This window comes from Eubalaena glacialis, chromosome 9 (genome assembly GCF_028564815.1).
Source record: "Eubalaena glacialis isolate mEubGla1 chromosome 9, mEubGla1.1.hap2.+ XY, whole genome shotgun sequence".
NCBI lineage: Eukaryota > Metazoa > Chordata > Mammalia > Artiodactyla > Balaenidae > Eubalaena > Eubalaena glacialis.
Window position 1 is genome coordinate 25,317,728 of NC_083724.1, and position 16,311 is coordinate 25,334,038.

Genomic DNA, 16,311 nt, shown 5'->3' on the forward strand with positions numbered 1-16,311 from the left:
GAAAAGTCTGCAGCCTATGATACTCTACCCAGCAAGATTATCATTTAGAATAGAAGGAAAGATAAAGAATTTCTCAGACAAGCAGAACTAAAAGAATACAGCAATACTAAACCTATCCTAAAGGAAATATTGAAAGGTCTTCTCTAAATAGAAAAGAAGAATATATAAGAAAGAGAAAATCACAATTGGAAAGCAAATCACCTAAATAAGCCAGTACAGAGATTTAAAAAAAAAAACTTAAAAATTTCTGTGAAAGTGATGATAACCACAATAAACAGCAAAAGGATGAACATGAAGATGTAAAAGAGGACATCAAAATCATAAAATGTGGGGGAGGAGAGTAAGAAAATGTAGATTTTTTTTTTCATTTCCTAGAATGTGTTTGAGCCTATATGACTAGCAGTCTAAGGCAAGCAGATACAGGATGGGGTTAACATAGTGGAAAAACAGGGTAACCACAAATCAAAGACATACAATAGATTCAAAAAACCAAAAAGAACATAAGTATAATACAAAGGAGAATCATTGAACCACAAAAGATAAAAAGAAAAAGGGACAAAGAAAAAATATAAAATCAACAGGAAAACAAGGTTAAAAAGGCAATTAATACATATTTATCAATAATTACCTTAAATGTCAATGGACTAAATGCTCAAATCAAAAGACACAGAGTGGCAGACTGAATTTAAAAAACGAGCCTATAATACCTGCCTACAAGAGACCCACTTTAGGGCAAAGAACACAGAGATTGAAAGTGAGGGGATGAAAAAAGATATTTCATGCAAACTGAAATGACAAGAAAAGTGGGAGTCACAACACTCATATCAGACAAAATAGACTTTAAAACAAAGTCCATAAAGAAGGATAAAGACGGACACTATATAATGATAAAAGGATCAACACAAGAAGAGGATTTTACACTCGTCAACATATATTCACCTAATATAGGAGCACCCAAATACACAAAACAAATACTAACAGACATAAAGGGAGAAATTGACAGGAATACAATAATAGTAGGAGACTTTAACACCCCACTTACATCAATGGACAGATCTTCTAGACAGAAAATCAATAAGGCAACAGAGATCCTAAATGATACAATAGAACAGTTAGACTTAATTGATATTTTCAGGACATTACATCCAAAAAAACCCATAATACACATTCTTTTCAAGTGCACATGAAACATTCTCTAGGATTGACAACATACTAGGGCACAAAACAAGCCTCAACAAATTTCAGAGTATAGACGTTATCTCAAGGATCTTTTCTGACCACAATGGCATGAAACTAGAAATCAACCACAGAAAAAGAAATGAGGAAAAAAATGATTACATGAAGACTAGACAACATGCTACTAAAAAACCAACAGGTCAATGATGAAATCAAAGAGGAAATTAAAAAATACCTTGAAACAAATGACAATGAAAACACAACCATACAAAATCTATGGGATGCAGCAAAACCAGTTCTTAGAGGGAAGTTCATAGTGATACAGGCCTTACTCAAAAAACAAGAAAAATCTCAAATAAACAACCTAACCAACCACTTAAAAGAATTACAAAAAGAAGAACAATAAAAGAATTACAAAAAGTAATTCATGAAGTAATTCATGAATTACATGAAGTCAGCAGAAGGAAGGAATTAATAAAAATCAGGGAGGAAATAAAATAAAGATTTAAAAAACAATAGAAAAAAAATCAATAAAACAAAGAGCTTGTTCTTTTAAAGGGTAAACAAGATTGACAAGCCTCTGGCAAGACTCACCAAGAAGAAAAGAGAGAGAACCCAAATAAACAAAATAAGAAATGAAAAAGGAGACATGACAACTGATACTGCACAAATACAAAAAACCATAAGGGAATACTATGAACAATTATATGCCAACAAATTGACAACCTAGAAAAAATGGACAAGTTTCTAGAAACATAGAACCCACCAAAATTGAATCAAGAAGAAACAGATAATTTGAAAAACAAATCACTAGAGGTGAAATACAGTCTGTAATTAAAAAAACTCCCTACAAACAAAAGTCCAGGACCAGATGGCTTCACAGGTGAATTCTACCAAACATAAAAAGAAGAACTTATACCGATCCTTCCCAAACTCGTCCAAAAAACTGAAGAGTGGGGAACACTCTCAAAGACATTCTATGAAGCTGCCATCATCCTGATACCAAAACTGGACAAAGACACCACCAAAAAAGAAAATTTCAGGCCAATATCTCTGATGAATACAGAGGCAGAAATTCTCAACAAAGTGTTAGCAAACTGAATCCAACAACACATAAAAAAGATCATACACCACGACCAAGTGAGATTCATCCCAAGTTCCCATGGACGGTTCAATGTACGCAAGTCAATCAATGTGATACACCACATCAACAAAAGGCAAGACAAAAACCACATGACCATCTCAATAGATGCAGAAAAAGCATTTGACAAAATTCAACATCCATTCATGTTAAAACCCCTTTCCAAAGTGGGTAAAGAGGGAACATATCTCAACATAATAAAAGCTATTTATGACAAACCCACAGGCAATATAATACTCAATGGTGAAAAGCTGAAAGGCTTCCTGCTAAAATCTGGAACTAGACAAGGATGCCCACTCACACCACTTCTATTCACCATAGTATTGAAAGGCCTAACCACAGCAATCAGACAAAAAGAAATAAAAGGTATCCAAATTGGAAGGGAAGAGGTAAAATTGTCATTATATGCAGATAACATGATCCTATATATAGAAAACCCTAAATACACCCCACAAATACTACTAGAACTGATAAACGAATTCAGCAAGGTAGCAGGATACAAGATTAACATACAGAAATCAGCTGCATTTCTTTACACTAACAATGAAATATCAAAAAGGGAATGTAAAAAAACAATACCTTTCAAAATCACAGCCTCAAAAATAAAATACTTTGGAATAAACCTGACCAGGGAGGTGAAAGACTTATATGCTAAGAACTATAAAACATTAAGAAAGATAACTGAAGATGACTCAAAGATATGGAAAGAAATCCCATGCTCTTGGATTGAAATAATTAATATTGTTAAAATGGCCATACTACTGAAAGCAATCTACAGATTTAATGCAATCCCTATCAAATGACCCATGACATCTTTCACAGAACTAGAACAAATAATCGTAAAATTTATATGGAACCACAAAAGACCCAGAATTGCCAAAGCAATCCTGAGGAAAAAGAACAAAGCAGGAGGCATAACCTTCCCAGACTTCAGACATACTACAGAGCTACAGAAATCAAACCAGCATGGTATTGGCACAAAAACAGACAAATGGATCAATGGAACAGAATAGATAGCCCAGAAATAAATACACACAACTACTGTCAATTAATCTTCGACAAAAAAGTCAAAAATATATAATGTGAAAAAGACAGTCTCTTTAGCAAGTGGTGTTGGAAAAGTTGGACAGCCACATGTAAACTGATGAAGTTGAAACACACCCTACACAAAATAACCTTAAAATGGCTTAAAGACTTAAACATAAGACATGACACCATAAAACTCCTAGAAGAGATCACAGGCAAAACATTCACTGACATAAATCGTACCAATGTTTTCTTAGGTCAGTCTTCCAAGGCAATGGAAATAAAAACAAAAATAAACAAATGGGACCTTGTCAAACTTACAAGCTTTTGCACAGCAAAGGAAACCCTAAACAAAACGAAAAAACAACGTATGGAATGGGAGAAAATACTTGCAAATGATGTGACGGACAAGGGCTTAATTTCCAAAATATATAAACAGCTCATACAACTCAACAACAAAAAAACAAACAACCCAATCAAAAAATGGGCAGAAGACATAAATAGACTTTTCTCTAAAGAATACATATGGATGGCCAATAGGCACATGGAAAGATGCTCAACATCATTCATTATTAGAGAAATGCAAATCAAAACTACAATGAGGTACCACCTCACACAGGTCAGAATGGCCACAATTAAAAACTATAAAATAACAAATGCTGGAGAGGATGTGGAGGAAAGGGAACCCTCCTACACCACTGGTGGGAATGTAAGTTGGTGCGGCTGCTATGGAAAACAGTATGGAGGTTCCTCAGAAAACTAAAAATAGAATTACCATATGAGCCAGCAATCCCACTCCTGGACATATATCCAGACAAAACTGTAATCCAAAAAGATACAGGTACCCCTATGTTCATAGCAGCACTATTCACAATAGCCAGGACATGGAAACAGTCTTAATGTCCATCAACTGATGAATGGATAAAGAAGATGTGGTACATATATACAATGGAATGCTACTCAGCCATATAAAAGAACAATGGTATTTGCAGCAACAAGAGATTATCATACTAAGTGAAGAAAGTCAGAAAGAGAAAGACAAATACCACATGATGTCACTTATATGTGGAGTCTAAAATACGACACAAATGAACCTACGTACGAAACAGAAACAGACTCACACTCATAGAGAACAGACTTATTTCCAAGGGGGAAGAGGGTGGGGGAGGGATGGAGTGGGAGGTTGGGGTGAGCAGATGTAAGCTATCATATATGGAATGGATAAACAACAAGGTCCTACTGTACACCACAGAAAAGTATATATTCAGTATCCTATGATAAACCATAATGGAAAATAATATATAAAAATGAATGTATATATATGTACAGCCAAATCACTTTGCTGTATAGCAGAAATTAACAAAACATTGTAAATAAACTATTATGCTTCAATTAAAAAAAAGAAAAAACGTCAATACAATTCACCCTATCACTGGTCTAAAAACAAAACAGAAAACATCTTAGTTTAAGAGGCAATCAGCAAAATTCAATATCCGTTCATGATAAAAACTCTCAGAACCAGAAATAAAAGGGAATTTCCTCAACACAAGTGGGCTAGGATGGGCAAATTTTTTCTGTAAAAGGCTAGAGAGTTAATATTTTAGGCTTTCTGGGACTTTCTTCCAGACTGTCTCTGTCACAACTCTTCAACTCTGTGGTTTTAAGTGCAAAAGCAGCCACAGACAATGGGTAAACAAATGGTGGGGCTATGTTCCAATAAAACTTTATTTACAAAACAGGTGGCCAACGAGATTTGGCCCACAGGCTATAGTTTGCCAACTCCAACAACAGCCCTCCCAGTTTCTCACACCTATTAAACTCCCACAAAAGCTAGCAAACATCACACTTAGGATGAAAGACTGAATTTCTCCAGCTAATATCACTCACTGTACACAAGGCCAAGAGTTAAAAACTCTATAGCGGTCCATACTTAGGGAGATTCCTACACTTTTGTGTTTTTACCTCCAGGAGCCCTACCAGAACTTCTCACGGTGACTACGTACTTCTAGCAGGGGGAAGGGAAAATACTGATCTTCTTAACAAGACCTGCACTCAGATGATTTTGGCAGAGCCTAATCAAAGTGGGTTTAACCAGGGCCTAACCAATGTGGAGGCAGGGAAATACCCAACTCCAGCTCCCTCTAACCTTCCTGTCCTACCTAAGGAGTGAAAAAAAACTGAGAAGCACTGGTGAAGTTCACAGTTGAGGTACATGCTCACTTAAAGACTGCCAGCTAATCACAGGACTACAGAACACTTCTCCTACCCAATCCCCAGCCTCATCACCATATCATTAAAGGCCTATTTATCAAATTTGCTTTTACCCAGTATATCACACACATTAGGCTTTTGACAGAAAATTACAAGGCATACAAAAGGGATTAAAAAACAGTTTGAAGAGCCAGAGCAAGCATCAGAACACGACTCTGATATGGCAGGGATGTTGAGATTGTGAGGCTAGGGACTTAAAATCAGTACAATAAATATGATAACACCTCTAATGGAAAAAGCAGACAACGTGCAAGAACAGATGGGTCATGTAAGCAGAGAGTTGGAAATTCTAAGAAAGAATCAAAAAGAAATGTTAGAAATCAAAAGCAGGCATCTTATTCATTTAATTAACCATCTTAGGTGGGATATATCTTCATGTTTTCAGCTCAATCACCCAACATATTTTCTTTCCAGGATCTAATGATATCACATTTTAGTTACCTTCTTTCACTCACTCTTATTACATGAAAGACAATGAAGTATTTTAAAAGCACAATTTTGTTATGCAGATGTGCCCACTAGTGACAACTGTAACAAACACTTTCTCATCAAAGGCCAAAACCCTAGAAGGGAGGAATCCCTGGTATTAATTGTGTACCTCTGTCAAGTCTGTGACAGTGCATAAGCTTTATTATTTTCATAATAAATCCTAGAATTCTATCAAAAGCTGGTGTAGCTACTTATCTTTATAATCTGGTGGAAAATTGGAACCCATCAAGCTGCCCGAGGTAAAAGAGACATTACCAACAGAAAGAACGGGAGTGAAAGCCGAAAAAGGGTGTAACGCGCCATCACTTTGGTTGAGAACGGTCTTTTCTCATTGTTTCTACTTTGGCAAGTTAATATAAAAGGTATAACTTCCTTCAGATTTAATTTATACTTTCTACCAAGGTCAAGCCACTAGTGCATATTATAATAGAGTTCTTTGGTATTCTACCTCACAGCAAGTGTAATTACTTAGAGATATACTGAATTTAGATTTCCAAGTCAAGTCAGCAAGATGGGAGACCCTCAGGGGAAATACTGTCTCTGGATTTCCTAAATACCCATAGTTCCTTTAATTTTCATGATCACTAAGGTACGACTGGGAGGCCCTTGCTTGTTGATTGGGGGTGGGGGAGGGGGTGTGGACGGGAGGCACTGAGTTTACCTGGGCGTACTGTTCCAAAACTGTGGCTGCGTCGCCGTGCTTCCTCTGCTCAGCTAGCTTTCCTGTAAAGACAATAAGCGTCTGAGCACAGTCGGCCTACTAAGAACGGTATTCCCAAAACTCAAGTTGAAACAGTTTTTGGTGATACTATTTAAATCAAAATGGTCTCCTACAAATTGGAGATTGAGCTCTACAGAGTATACATTCAAAGTGAACTGCTTTAAAATAGCATTTTCCAAAGTGTTCCCCAAGACTGTTCAAAGGATCATAAAAGGCCGGACCAAGACACCATTCTCAGGTCAAGTACGTTTGTGAAGCACTGGGTAAGATAGAGTTAAGCGTTCTTTTGCTGAAATGCTTCATTAATATGTCTTTATTGTGTATCAAACTATATACTTTGTGAATTTCTATAAGAGAGACAGGCAGGAATACCATGGGGTCCTATCTTAAATGGCAGTTACAATCAAAATTTAGCATGGGATGTGAAAATCACATATAGTCAAAATCAGTCATGAAAAATGCTTACTAAGGCACACATATGGGAAACTGACCTAGCATCTCTCACTAATCCATTTTTTCCTCTAACAGGAAGAGGCTGCTGTTTCTTTGGTGGAGCACTACATGGGGGTAGCTGGCTTATGTCAGGGTCTTGCAGTAACTTCAGATCTGAGACTCATTCTCGGCCCAGTTGAGATAATTACACTATGAGAGGCACACAGAACCCAGAGTTAACTAAGGGGCTGGCAGAGTCACGTCTCCCATTTCATGCTAACTCCAGGGCATATTATCACTGACAAAACCAGGAAGAGTCACCTCCACTGTTTAAATAGCTATCTTTTCTTTCTTTTGGTGACTTGCGTAAACTGCCTAAGTTAAATGTACACATGAAGTGACTCCACCTTGTAACATTTCTCAAAAATCTTTGACCACTGTCTTTTCCACCTTTTTCTGCTAAGCATCTGGGAGAACTAGGTGCACTCCATTATAAGGCATGACAAACAGCAAGCTAAGAGTTGAAAAGAATGTAAGAGAAGATAACAGACACCAAGAACAGAACTAGAAAATTTAAACTACAAATAACAAGTTTCTAGAGCAGAAGTATCAACAGAGCCAGAATGAAGAGTTAATAAGACTCAAATAAGGACTTCTTGATACTTGTAAAAAGAGTTCAGCTTGGAAATTGAAAGGGCTTATAGAAGAGTCCACAGATCTAATAACCAGAAAATGCCAGAAAAAGAAAAGTGATAATCTCACACATTTTTATAATCCCAAAGGAAAAAAAACAATGTGAAATTACTAGAGAGAATATGTATGTACATTTAACAGGATATAGTTTGGATTTTTTTTCAGGACTGCTTTTTATGGGGAGATCATAACAATATTTACAAGACTCTTGAAAAGGTAGGGGGAAAATATACCAGCCACTCACTCAATTCAAGCATGGCTGAGAGGGCCAGAGCCCCACCCGTCTCTTCTCCCAGGCACTCTGGGAATGCCACTCCACTCTAAGAAATCAGACTGTGGAATAACCTCACCTCCGGTTCAGGCAATCCCTAGATCCTGATACAGCTAAACTGCCTTTGCTTTCACACTGCTTATACATTTGGCTTCATTTCTGAACATTGCTATTATGGTTTCCAATGATCTATTGTCTATATTTGAACGGTCCCACCCCAAAATTCATCTTTACATTCTCACAGGGCACATTGCTACCCAGCTACACTGCACTAGGTGTACCTGTCAAATGTGAGTTTGGTGAATGAGGTAGAGAAAAGTGTTAGCTAGGTCATTTCCAACTTTGAGCGTTCTCTCACGATTCCAGCTTTTCCCCTTCCCGAGGACTGGAATACAGATGTGGAGAAAATCCACCTTCAACTCTCTGCCTAAGAGATGGCAGATCCGCACCATGGGAGGACTTGTCAGTGCCATGAGAGAGACAAGTAAACTGCTTTCTTTATTGTGCCATTGTATTTGGGGAACTCTCGTAGCAGTTCAGCTTTTACTCTACCTAATAAGCCATTCCAAATTAACCTCCACCCGTGCACATGACAGTGCACCAAGGCGTGCTGCCGCCTGACACGTGTCTGCAAAACTGCCAAACAAAACCACAGAGACACAAAGCCATTAGAGAAGTTATCTGGGAGAACCTAATGGCGTGTTTACCTGCCAGAGTTCTGCCCAGGCCAGCCAGCTGGTCTTTGGTCAAGTGAAGCTGGGCTGCCACACAGAGAGCTTGCTGCCAACTGCCACAAGCCAGAAAGGCATTGAGAGCTTTCTCGTGGGCACCACAGCGGGCAAACACGAGCCCTGCTGGCTCACAGAGGTGCTCCTGCAGCAGGTGTTCCCCGTAAGCAATGCTGATGTCCTGGGACAGGAAGAGACAAAGGGTTGGTGAGGAGAGGTGATAACTGTTTTTAAAATCTCCAAGGTAGGCTGCCTTGGTCATTATACTTGAAACTCCCTGGAATGACTTAGAAAACCCCTGTGGATGACCAGTGAATTCAATCTTTCTTCCATTCAAAACCTTACTGAGGATGTGCCATGTATTCATCCCACAAAAATTACTGAGTACTATTCAGGGCAGTAGGAGTAACACAGCAAAGCAAAAAATAAAGCCAAACAAAGCAAAAACAAACACACACAAAAACAGTAACAAGAACCACTCCCAAGTTCCTGCTCTTGTGGTGAAAGAGTACGGACTTATAAACACACTATGGTCGACAGCATAATGGCAGATAGTGGTAAAGGGACAGAGCGATGGGAGTGCTATTTCAGAGGGCTGTGAGGAGAAGAAGCCATGTGAAGAGTTATGGGACAGTATTCCACGCCAAGAGCACAGAAAGCACCATGGCCATCGGGCAGGAATGGGTATGGAACGCACAGGAAAGAATAACAAGAAGGCTGGTATGACTGAAGCACAGAGAGGACAGGAGAGGAACAGATAAGGCAAATGAGAGCAAAGAGGCAGGCTTTGGCCAAATTCTCTATTCCCCAGGCTCAGTATTAGGCAGGGAAACAGAGGGACATAACACGGGGTCCCTGCTCTTAAGGAAACCCACAGCCTGGTGGGGCAACAAATCAGTAAATAGCAGATTGATAAATGCCATCCCCAAGGTAAGATCAAGGTGCTCTGGGAGCTCAGTGTTTGGCACCTCAGCCAGGAATGGCTTTCTGGCAGAGGAGACCCGAGAGTTTAGAAGGACAGGAGGGCTAAAGGAAGGGGAGGTAGAGGGCTGGCAGAGACAGCTGATGCTAAAGAAGCAGGCAGGGGCCAGATCACAGAAAGACGTGTGCAATTTGTGGACAAACTGAAAATGGTGGTGATGATGGCACGGGCTGCATATCCCAGGTCGGCCCCCTCACGTCCCAGGGCCTCAGGCAAGGTGGCTCCTCATTTGAAAATTGTGCACAACACCTAACAGGTTGTTGTAAGAATTATAATACATTTAGCTGATAAGCAAAGTATCTGCATATGAGAAAAGCTAAACAGATGTTTGTTCAAACAAACAAACCAAACTTTATGCAGAAATATATGGGAAAGATCAGCACTATTCAGGACGATCGTGAGGTTGGCCTGGAGGAGGGGCAGGATGGAAGCTGCCATGGTATTCCCGAGGAGGATCCAGAGACAACGCCTAGGGTTTCTAGCCTGGGCAAGTTCTTCAGAAGAGGAACAGGTCAGGGCCTTTCTCCCAGATAAGAAGTTCAAGATGAGGCTAATTAGTCTGAAGATAAACCTTGAAACCAAGGACAGTGTCAGGGACTCAGGAGCCTCATCCTTTTCCAACTAAAGCACAAAGCAAAATCAGGAGAGCCTCATTTCACATGCTACACACCTTGTACTGCTGCGAGTTTGGTGGATATAACTTCAGAGCTTCGTTATACAAGTTTTTATCTTTTATTAAGTTTAAGCATTCTGGGAAGTACTCCGGTCCTACAGGAATAAGATTCATACACACACAAGCTTGAGACTTGGGAAGCATAATGGATTTCACTTCTACCAATGGTCCCTACATAAAATCAACAAGGGACCTTTTTAAGACCTGCATAATTAGAGTATCTGGAGAACGGGAATGCAGGAGTGTGAGCTTTAATGAGCACCACTGCAGATTCTGAGGTATGAGAAGCACCAATTGGACCCAGAGTTCTACTTGAAAGGAATCTTACACTACCCCTGATGAATGACCATCCAGCCCAGTGTTTGCTCAGCCTCCTTAGTAAGAATCACCTGGGGAGCTTATTGACCATACACACGCCTGAGTCCCGTCCCAGCCCAGCTGAACCAGATCCTCCAAGGAAGCCAGAAGCTGAATGCTTAACAAGCACCCCAGGTGACTCTCCCTTGTCCCCGTCTCAGCCCTTAGGAAAGAGTCATAACTGCTGAAGCCTGAGGCTCCAGTACTGGTCAGGGATGGGGTGAAGCAGAACACCCGGCATCGTGCCGCTTCGACTCCATATCACCGCCAGTCAAAACTGTGTCAGGGCACTGCCAGTAGGCATGGCCACTCAACTCAGACAAGCTGGGTTTCCTTCAGGTGTCTGCAAACACCACGAGAAGAGTGAATCATCAACCAATTTTGATTTTAAGACACTGAAGTGAATTTCGAGGATGATCACTCCTGACTCAAAGGCATCTGCTCTATCTTCTGAGCTATGGAGCGCCTCCCATTTCATTCAAAGACATTTGCTTTACCCTCAGCTTTTCAAAACATATGATAAAAATAAGGTGCGCGTACGTAACTGTTAACATTTTCAGGTGTGGAAATTGAAATCAGTCTGTCTAAACTAACATTTGATTACAATTTATACCCTCCCTAGTTCCAAAGAATATTTTAAGTAGAAATAAACATACTAACCCTCACACTTACCACATCTGCTGAGGTGGCCAATGGCTTTTTCATACCGTTTCAAATATTTGTCTATAGTGAACCGCTGATAATTCGTTTCCATTTTCTTAAGTGTGTTTAGAAATGGAAGGTATTCTTTGGGATCCTAAAAATTAAAAAAAAAATTTTTTTAAAGGATAATTTTATTACTTGTGATTATATTACTTATAAAAATAAACATATAATAATTATAGCAATGAAACAAAAGCTACATCATTTAAAAAATATGTAGTGTATTAATATATTAATTACATATGAAACCAAACTACATAAAACCACTTTTGGTAAAAATGCCTTAACATACGGGCATATTCTCCAGGTTCCCAATTTCCACTGGAAAAAGAAGCTACGTGATAGAACTGGACTGGAATATGAATCATTTATTATATTTCTTTTATACGAGAAGAATTTGTTCACACTTATGCCTGTAAGCTTAAAAATAGCCCAGGAATTTTATTTCGATTGCTCAACCTAGCAATCAAAACACTTTGGTAAGCCCAGAACAGCGAAAGAGAATGAGCTTGGAAGTATGGGCCCTGGAGACTCACAGATCTGCCTCGAGGCCTGTCCTCACAGCCTTAACACCAGACCAAACACTGCACCGTCAGGAGCACTGTTTCACACTAGCATGTTCGCATGAACAAAAATGAGAAATATATCTAAGTAGTAACTCCACATACCTTCTGTGACTTCTCAGCTACCATGAGGACCAAATCAAAGTCATAGGTCCCAAGAGAATGATCATATAACTCATTAACATCTACAAGAAGCAGCAAATACTTCAGGGCCTCTTCAGCACTCACAGCATCAGGAACAGGTGCAGCACTTCCTGTCAGCGTGTAAGAAAAGAAAACAGAACAAAACCATTTGGGGAAAAAACCCACACACCTAGCAACATAACCAAAAAGACAAAGTAATTGGTTTTCCTGGCGGAACTGGACACCAGATGAATATATTCTTTTGACTCTTTTGTACAAGCTTTATAGGGCAGCATTCAAAAAAATGGACCCAGGTCTTAAAATGGAGACCAAAAAGCCACACGCTAAATCAGTGATGTGACCCTGGTCCTAGTCAGTGTGATCTCCAGAAGACCGAAGACCCGATGTCAGTCAAGGCCCCGATACGCACACTCTGTCAACATGTCTCTACCTTGAAGCTCGTGTACCTTCTGCAGCACAATTTCCAGTTCTGGGGTTGTTTTTTTCACATGAGAGGTGAGTATTGATAGGCAGTACCTGAAGTAATAAGTGAAGTACACCAGAATAAGAAAGATGAGCAAGCTGAAGAAAAACAACTACACACTTGTTATTCAAAAGATGCCAACTAATGACAGCACACGTACTTGTGAGGATTTATGTTCTCCATGGCTGCTCTCATAGCATCGCAGATAAGGTCTACTTTTTTCCCATCAGGATCGCTGGACAGCTGGACAGTGCTGGTAACTGGTGGAGGGTACATGGTTTTTGTAACATCTTCTTCCCTAAGAACAAGTGTGTATTACAAGGTCACTAACTGAACACATGTCCCAGCTATCAAACTACTAACATATATGATGGAGTGCTGATGAGATAGTAAATAAAAAATGGCTTTTGGAAGACAGTTTAATTCTAAAAATATTCACATATGGTGAAAAATGGAAAAACTTGCTGAGAAATGGAAACATGTCCACAGAAGACTTGTACGTTAATGTTTACAGATGTTACATTCATGTAGCCCCAAACTGGGTACAGTCCAGGTGTCCACCCACAGGAGAATGAAGGAATAAACTGCAGTATATTTACACTATGGCAAACTACTCAGCAATAAAAAAGAATAAACTAGTGATGCATGCAAAAACATGGATGAATCTCAAGATAGTATACTATATGATTCATTTATATAAAGTTCTTGAACAGGCAAAACTGATCTACAGTGAAAACCTCAAAAAAGCAGTTGCCAAGAGGGTGGGGACAAAGAATAAATGAGAAGGGATTTGGGGGAACTTTCTGAGATGAAGGAAATGTTCTCTATCTTGATAGGGGTCAAGATTACATGGAAGTATACATTTGTCAAAACTCAGTGAATGGTACACTTATAATCTGTGCATTTCGTTATATATAAATTTGACATGCAGGGGGACCCCGTACACAAATATGCTCTAGTTAATGTTATGCAAGGTGACGTACTGACAGGTAAAGTGGACTGATGCCTATAATTACCTCGAAATTTGTCTAAAGTAAAGATGAATGGTGGGGACTTCCTTGGTGGCGCAGTGGTTAAGAATCTGCCTGCCAATGCAGGGGACGTGGGTTTGAGCCCTGGTCTGGGAAGATCCCACATGCTGCGGAGCAACTAAGCCCATGCACCACAACTTCTGAGCGTGCGCTCTAGAGCCTGTGAGCCACAACTACTGAGCCCACATGCCGCAACTACTGAAGCCCGCGCACCTAGAGCCTGTGCTCTGCAACAAGAGAAGCCACCGCAATGAGAAGCCCGCGCACGACAACGAAGAGTAGCCCTCGCTCGCCGCAACTAGAGAAAGCCCGCTCATAGCAACGAAGACCCAATGCAGCCAAAAATAAATTAATTATTTTAAAAAAAGTGCATTAGGAAAAAAAAAATGAATGGTGGATGGACAGATGGTAAATAGTGATAAAGCAAATACAGGAAAATATGAACCGTAGAATCTAGGTGGTGGTATAGGATGCTCACTGGACAATTTTATCAACTTTTCTGTATGTTTAAAATTTTTCGTTAAAAAGTTAGAAAAAAGTCATTGCAGAAAAAGACACCATTTAAATTAATAGTTTTTTATGTACACTTAAAATTAAAGTCAAATAATAATTCTAAATGACATCTTTTAAAGTCTTAGTTTTAAAAAGGGAAAAGATTGAAAATCCAGTACATGTGGCATCTAAGAGTTACAGAGATTAAAAAAAATATATTGAAAAGTAATTTTTCTCCTCTATCTGTCCGATTTCCTTAACCAGAAGAGAGAAAATTATGCATATGATACTCATGAATTATTCAAAATACTTACTTCAATTCTGTGAAAAACAAATTAATATGATTTACAGAATCTATCTGTCTTATGAAGGTTTCCACATTTTCAAGAAACACCTACCCAAGAAAAGAATAAAAAAAGGATAAAACATTTTAGTTCAGATCATATTAGTTCAAGCCTAAGGTAAGCTGTGATAAATATCAGATTTAGAATGTTACCTTAGGGTTATGATCATGAATCAGATTGAGATTAATTCTCAGTTTTCTCATGCTTTCAAATGCTTCTTTAAACATTAGTCTGTGAAGAGACAGAAAATGGACAGAGAGGGCATTTCACAAAAACTAAGCTCCCTGGACTCAGCATATTTTCATAATGATATAAACCAGTTAAAATTAAGACTATAGCCCAACTACTACTGGATTTCTACTCTGAAATCATAGAATGAAAAAAATCAGGTACCAGATTCATTTACCTTCCTAAAAGGTGTGATTTAGTCATCATGGCCGGTTGAGGACTATATCCACACACACGCACACAAGAAAATCATTATGGAACTTAGAGCTACTTTCTTTTTTAACAAAATGTTAGTAAACATCTTTCCAATATAAAGTTTCCCCCAAAGTCAGAGATTCAAACAATGGATCATTTCCTTCACAACAGTGGCTCAGGCATTTTTGGGTCATAGGCCTTTTTATAAGTCTGCTGAAAGCCTTGGGCCTTCTGCCCAGACAAATACACATAGACACAGGATGGTGCAAAAATTCCCTGGGTTCACAGGCCATCTAAAGCCTATATCATTCCCCTTAGGCTAGGAAGCCCTGTTTCGTACAATGAGCCTCATGATTACTTCTGCTAGGAATGTCTATTACACCAAAAGATATAAGAATCAAAGTGTGAAAAAAAGAGAGCCTCTGAGAATCTGATGGAAGATATATGTAATGAAAGATTTAAAGACTTTTAAGTTTTAAAAATCTTAATGGAATACTTGCTGTCTTCACACAGAAGTCATAACAGTAAGCTAACTAATGATATACATGGTACTTACTTGTCCAACCACTTCCGAATTTGAGCTAAAACCAGGGCTCTATGATGAACAACTTCTAAGTTTCCCCTTGGCATCTTAAAAGAAATAAATCAAATCAATAACATTTTTAACTAAATAGAAAAAAATTAAATACCCAGGATATACCACTTTACCTAACTCTTCTTAGAGAACTAACACAACACTGTAAAATGAGCATACTTTTGGCAAAATTTAGTTGTGCTCAAAATTTATTTTGACTTTTAAGAGAAGTTTCCCTCTTAGCCTTACTGGGCAGAGCCTGTATTAACACTCCTTTGTATAAAGCTAACAGAAAACTTAGCAAGGAAAGGCTTATAATAAATTAATACAAATGATAAAACAGCTTAAAATATAATTCACAAGAATTCTGTTTGGTATTTACTGTCAAATGACTATCAGAAACATAGCCTGAAAAATCAGCTTACCTGTAATATAAGCTTTGTGTCCTGGGGCACAGCAGTGACAATGCGTGAACCCCTCTCCACCTTCCGCAGAGATTCCCCATTAGACACATGGCTGCTGCTCAGACCTGAATGTAATGCTAAAGACACCACAGGCTAAGCCTTAAGAATCACTCTCAGGACAAGCCACTCTCCATTAACTGCAGCTGAAACT

At 38.9% G+C, this 16,311-nt stretch overlaps 1 protein-coding gene and 1 long non-coding RNA gene across 5 annotated transcripts in view; one reads left to right on the forward strand and one right to left on the reverse strand.

Annotated features, from left to right (window-relative positions):
• The window catches only part of LOC133097834 (uncharacterized), a 61,594-nt gene that overhangs the window by 33,260 nt on the left and 12,023 nt on the right, over positions 1 to 16,311 (forward strand). The gene's annotated exons all lie outside the window — the stretch shown is intronic.
• The window catches only part of ELP1 (elongator acetyltransferase complex subunit 1), a 61,861-nt gene that overhangs the window by 16,778 nt on the left and 28,772 nt on the right, over positions 1 to 16,311 (reverse strand). For all 4 annotated transcript variants that reach the window (XR_009702068.1, XM_061200136.1, XM_061200134.1 and 1 more), the window contains exons 19-29: positions 16,122 to 16,237; positions 15,679 to 15,752; positions 14,852 to 14,930; positions 14,670 to 14,749; positions 12,993 to 13,130; positions 12,800 to 12,885; positions 12,331 to 12,479; positions 11,633 to 11,756; positions 10,601 to 10,698; positions 8,928 to 9,129; positions 6,765 to 6,826 (exon numbers count right to left, since the gene is read on the reverse strand). Coding sequence is in view for 3 of the 4 variants with exons in the window: in XM_061200136.1 (XP_061056119.1) it covers positions 6,765 to 6,826; positions 8,928 to 9,129; positions 10,601 to 10,698; positions 11,633 to 11,756; positions 12,331 to 12,479; positions 12,800 to 12,885; positions 12,993 to 13,130; positions 14,670 to 14,749; positions 14,852 to 14,930; positions 15,679 to 15,752; positions 16,122 to 16,237 (1,208 nt within the window). In the remaining variant the exon portion in view is untranslated. The remainder of the gene's footprint in view (positions 1 to 6,764; positions 6,827 to 8,927; positions 9,130 to 10,600; positions 10,699 to 11,632; positions 11,757 to 12,330; positions 12,480 to 12,799; positions 12,886 to 12,992; positions 13,131 to 14,669; positions 14,750 to 14,851; positions 14,931 to 15,678; positions 15,753 to 16,121; positions 16,238 to 16,311) is intronic.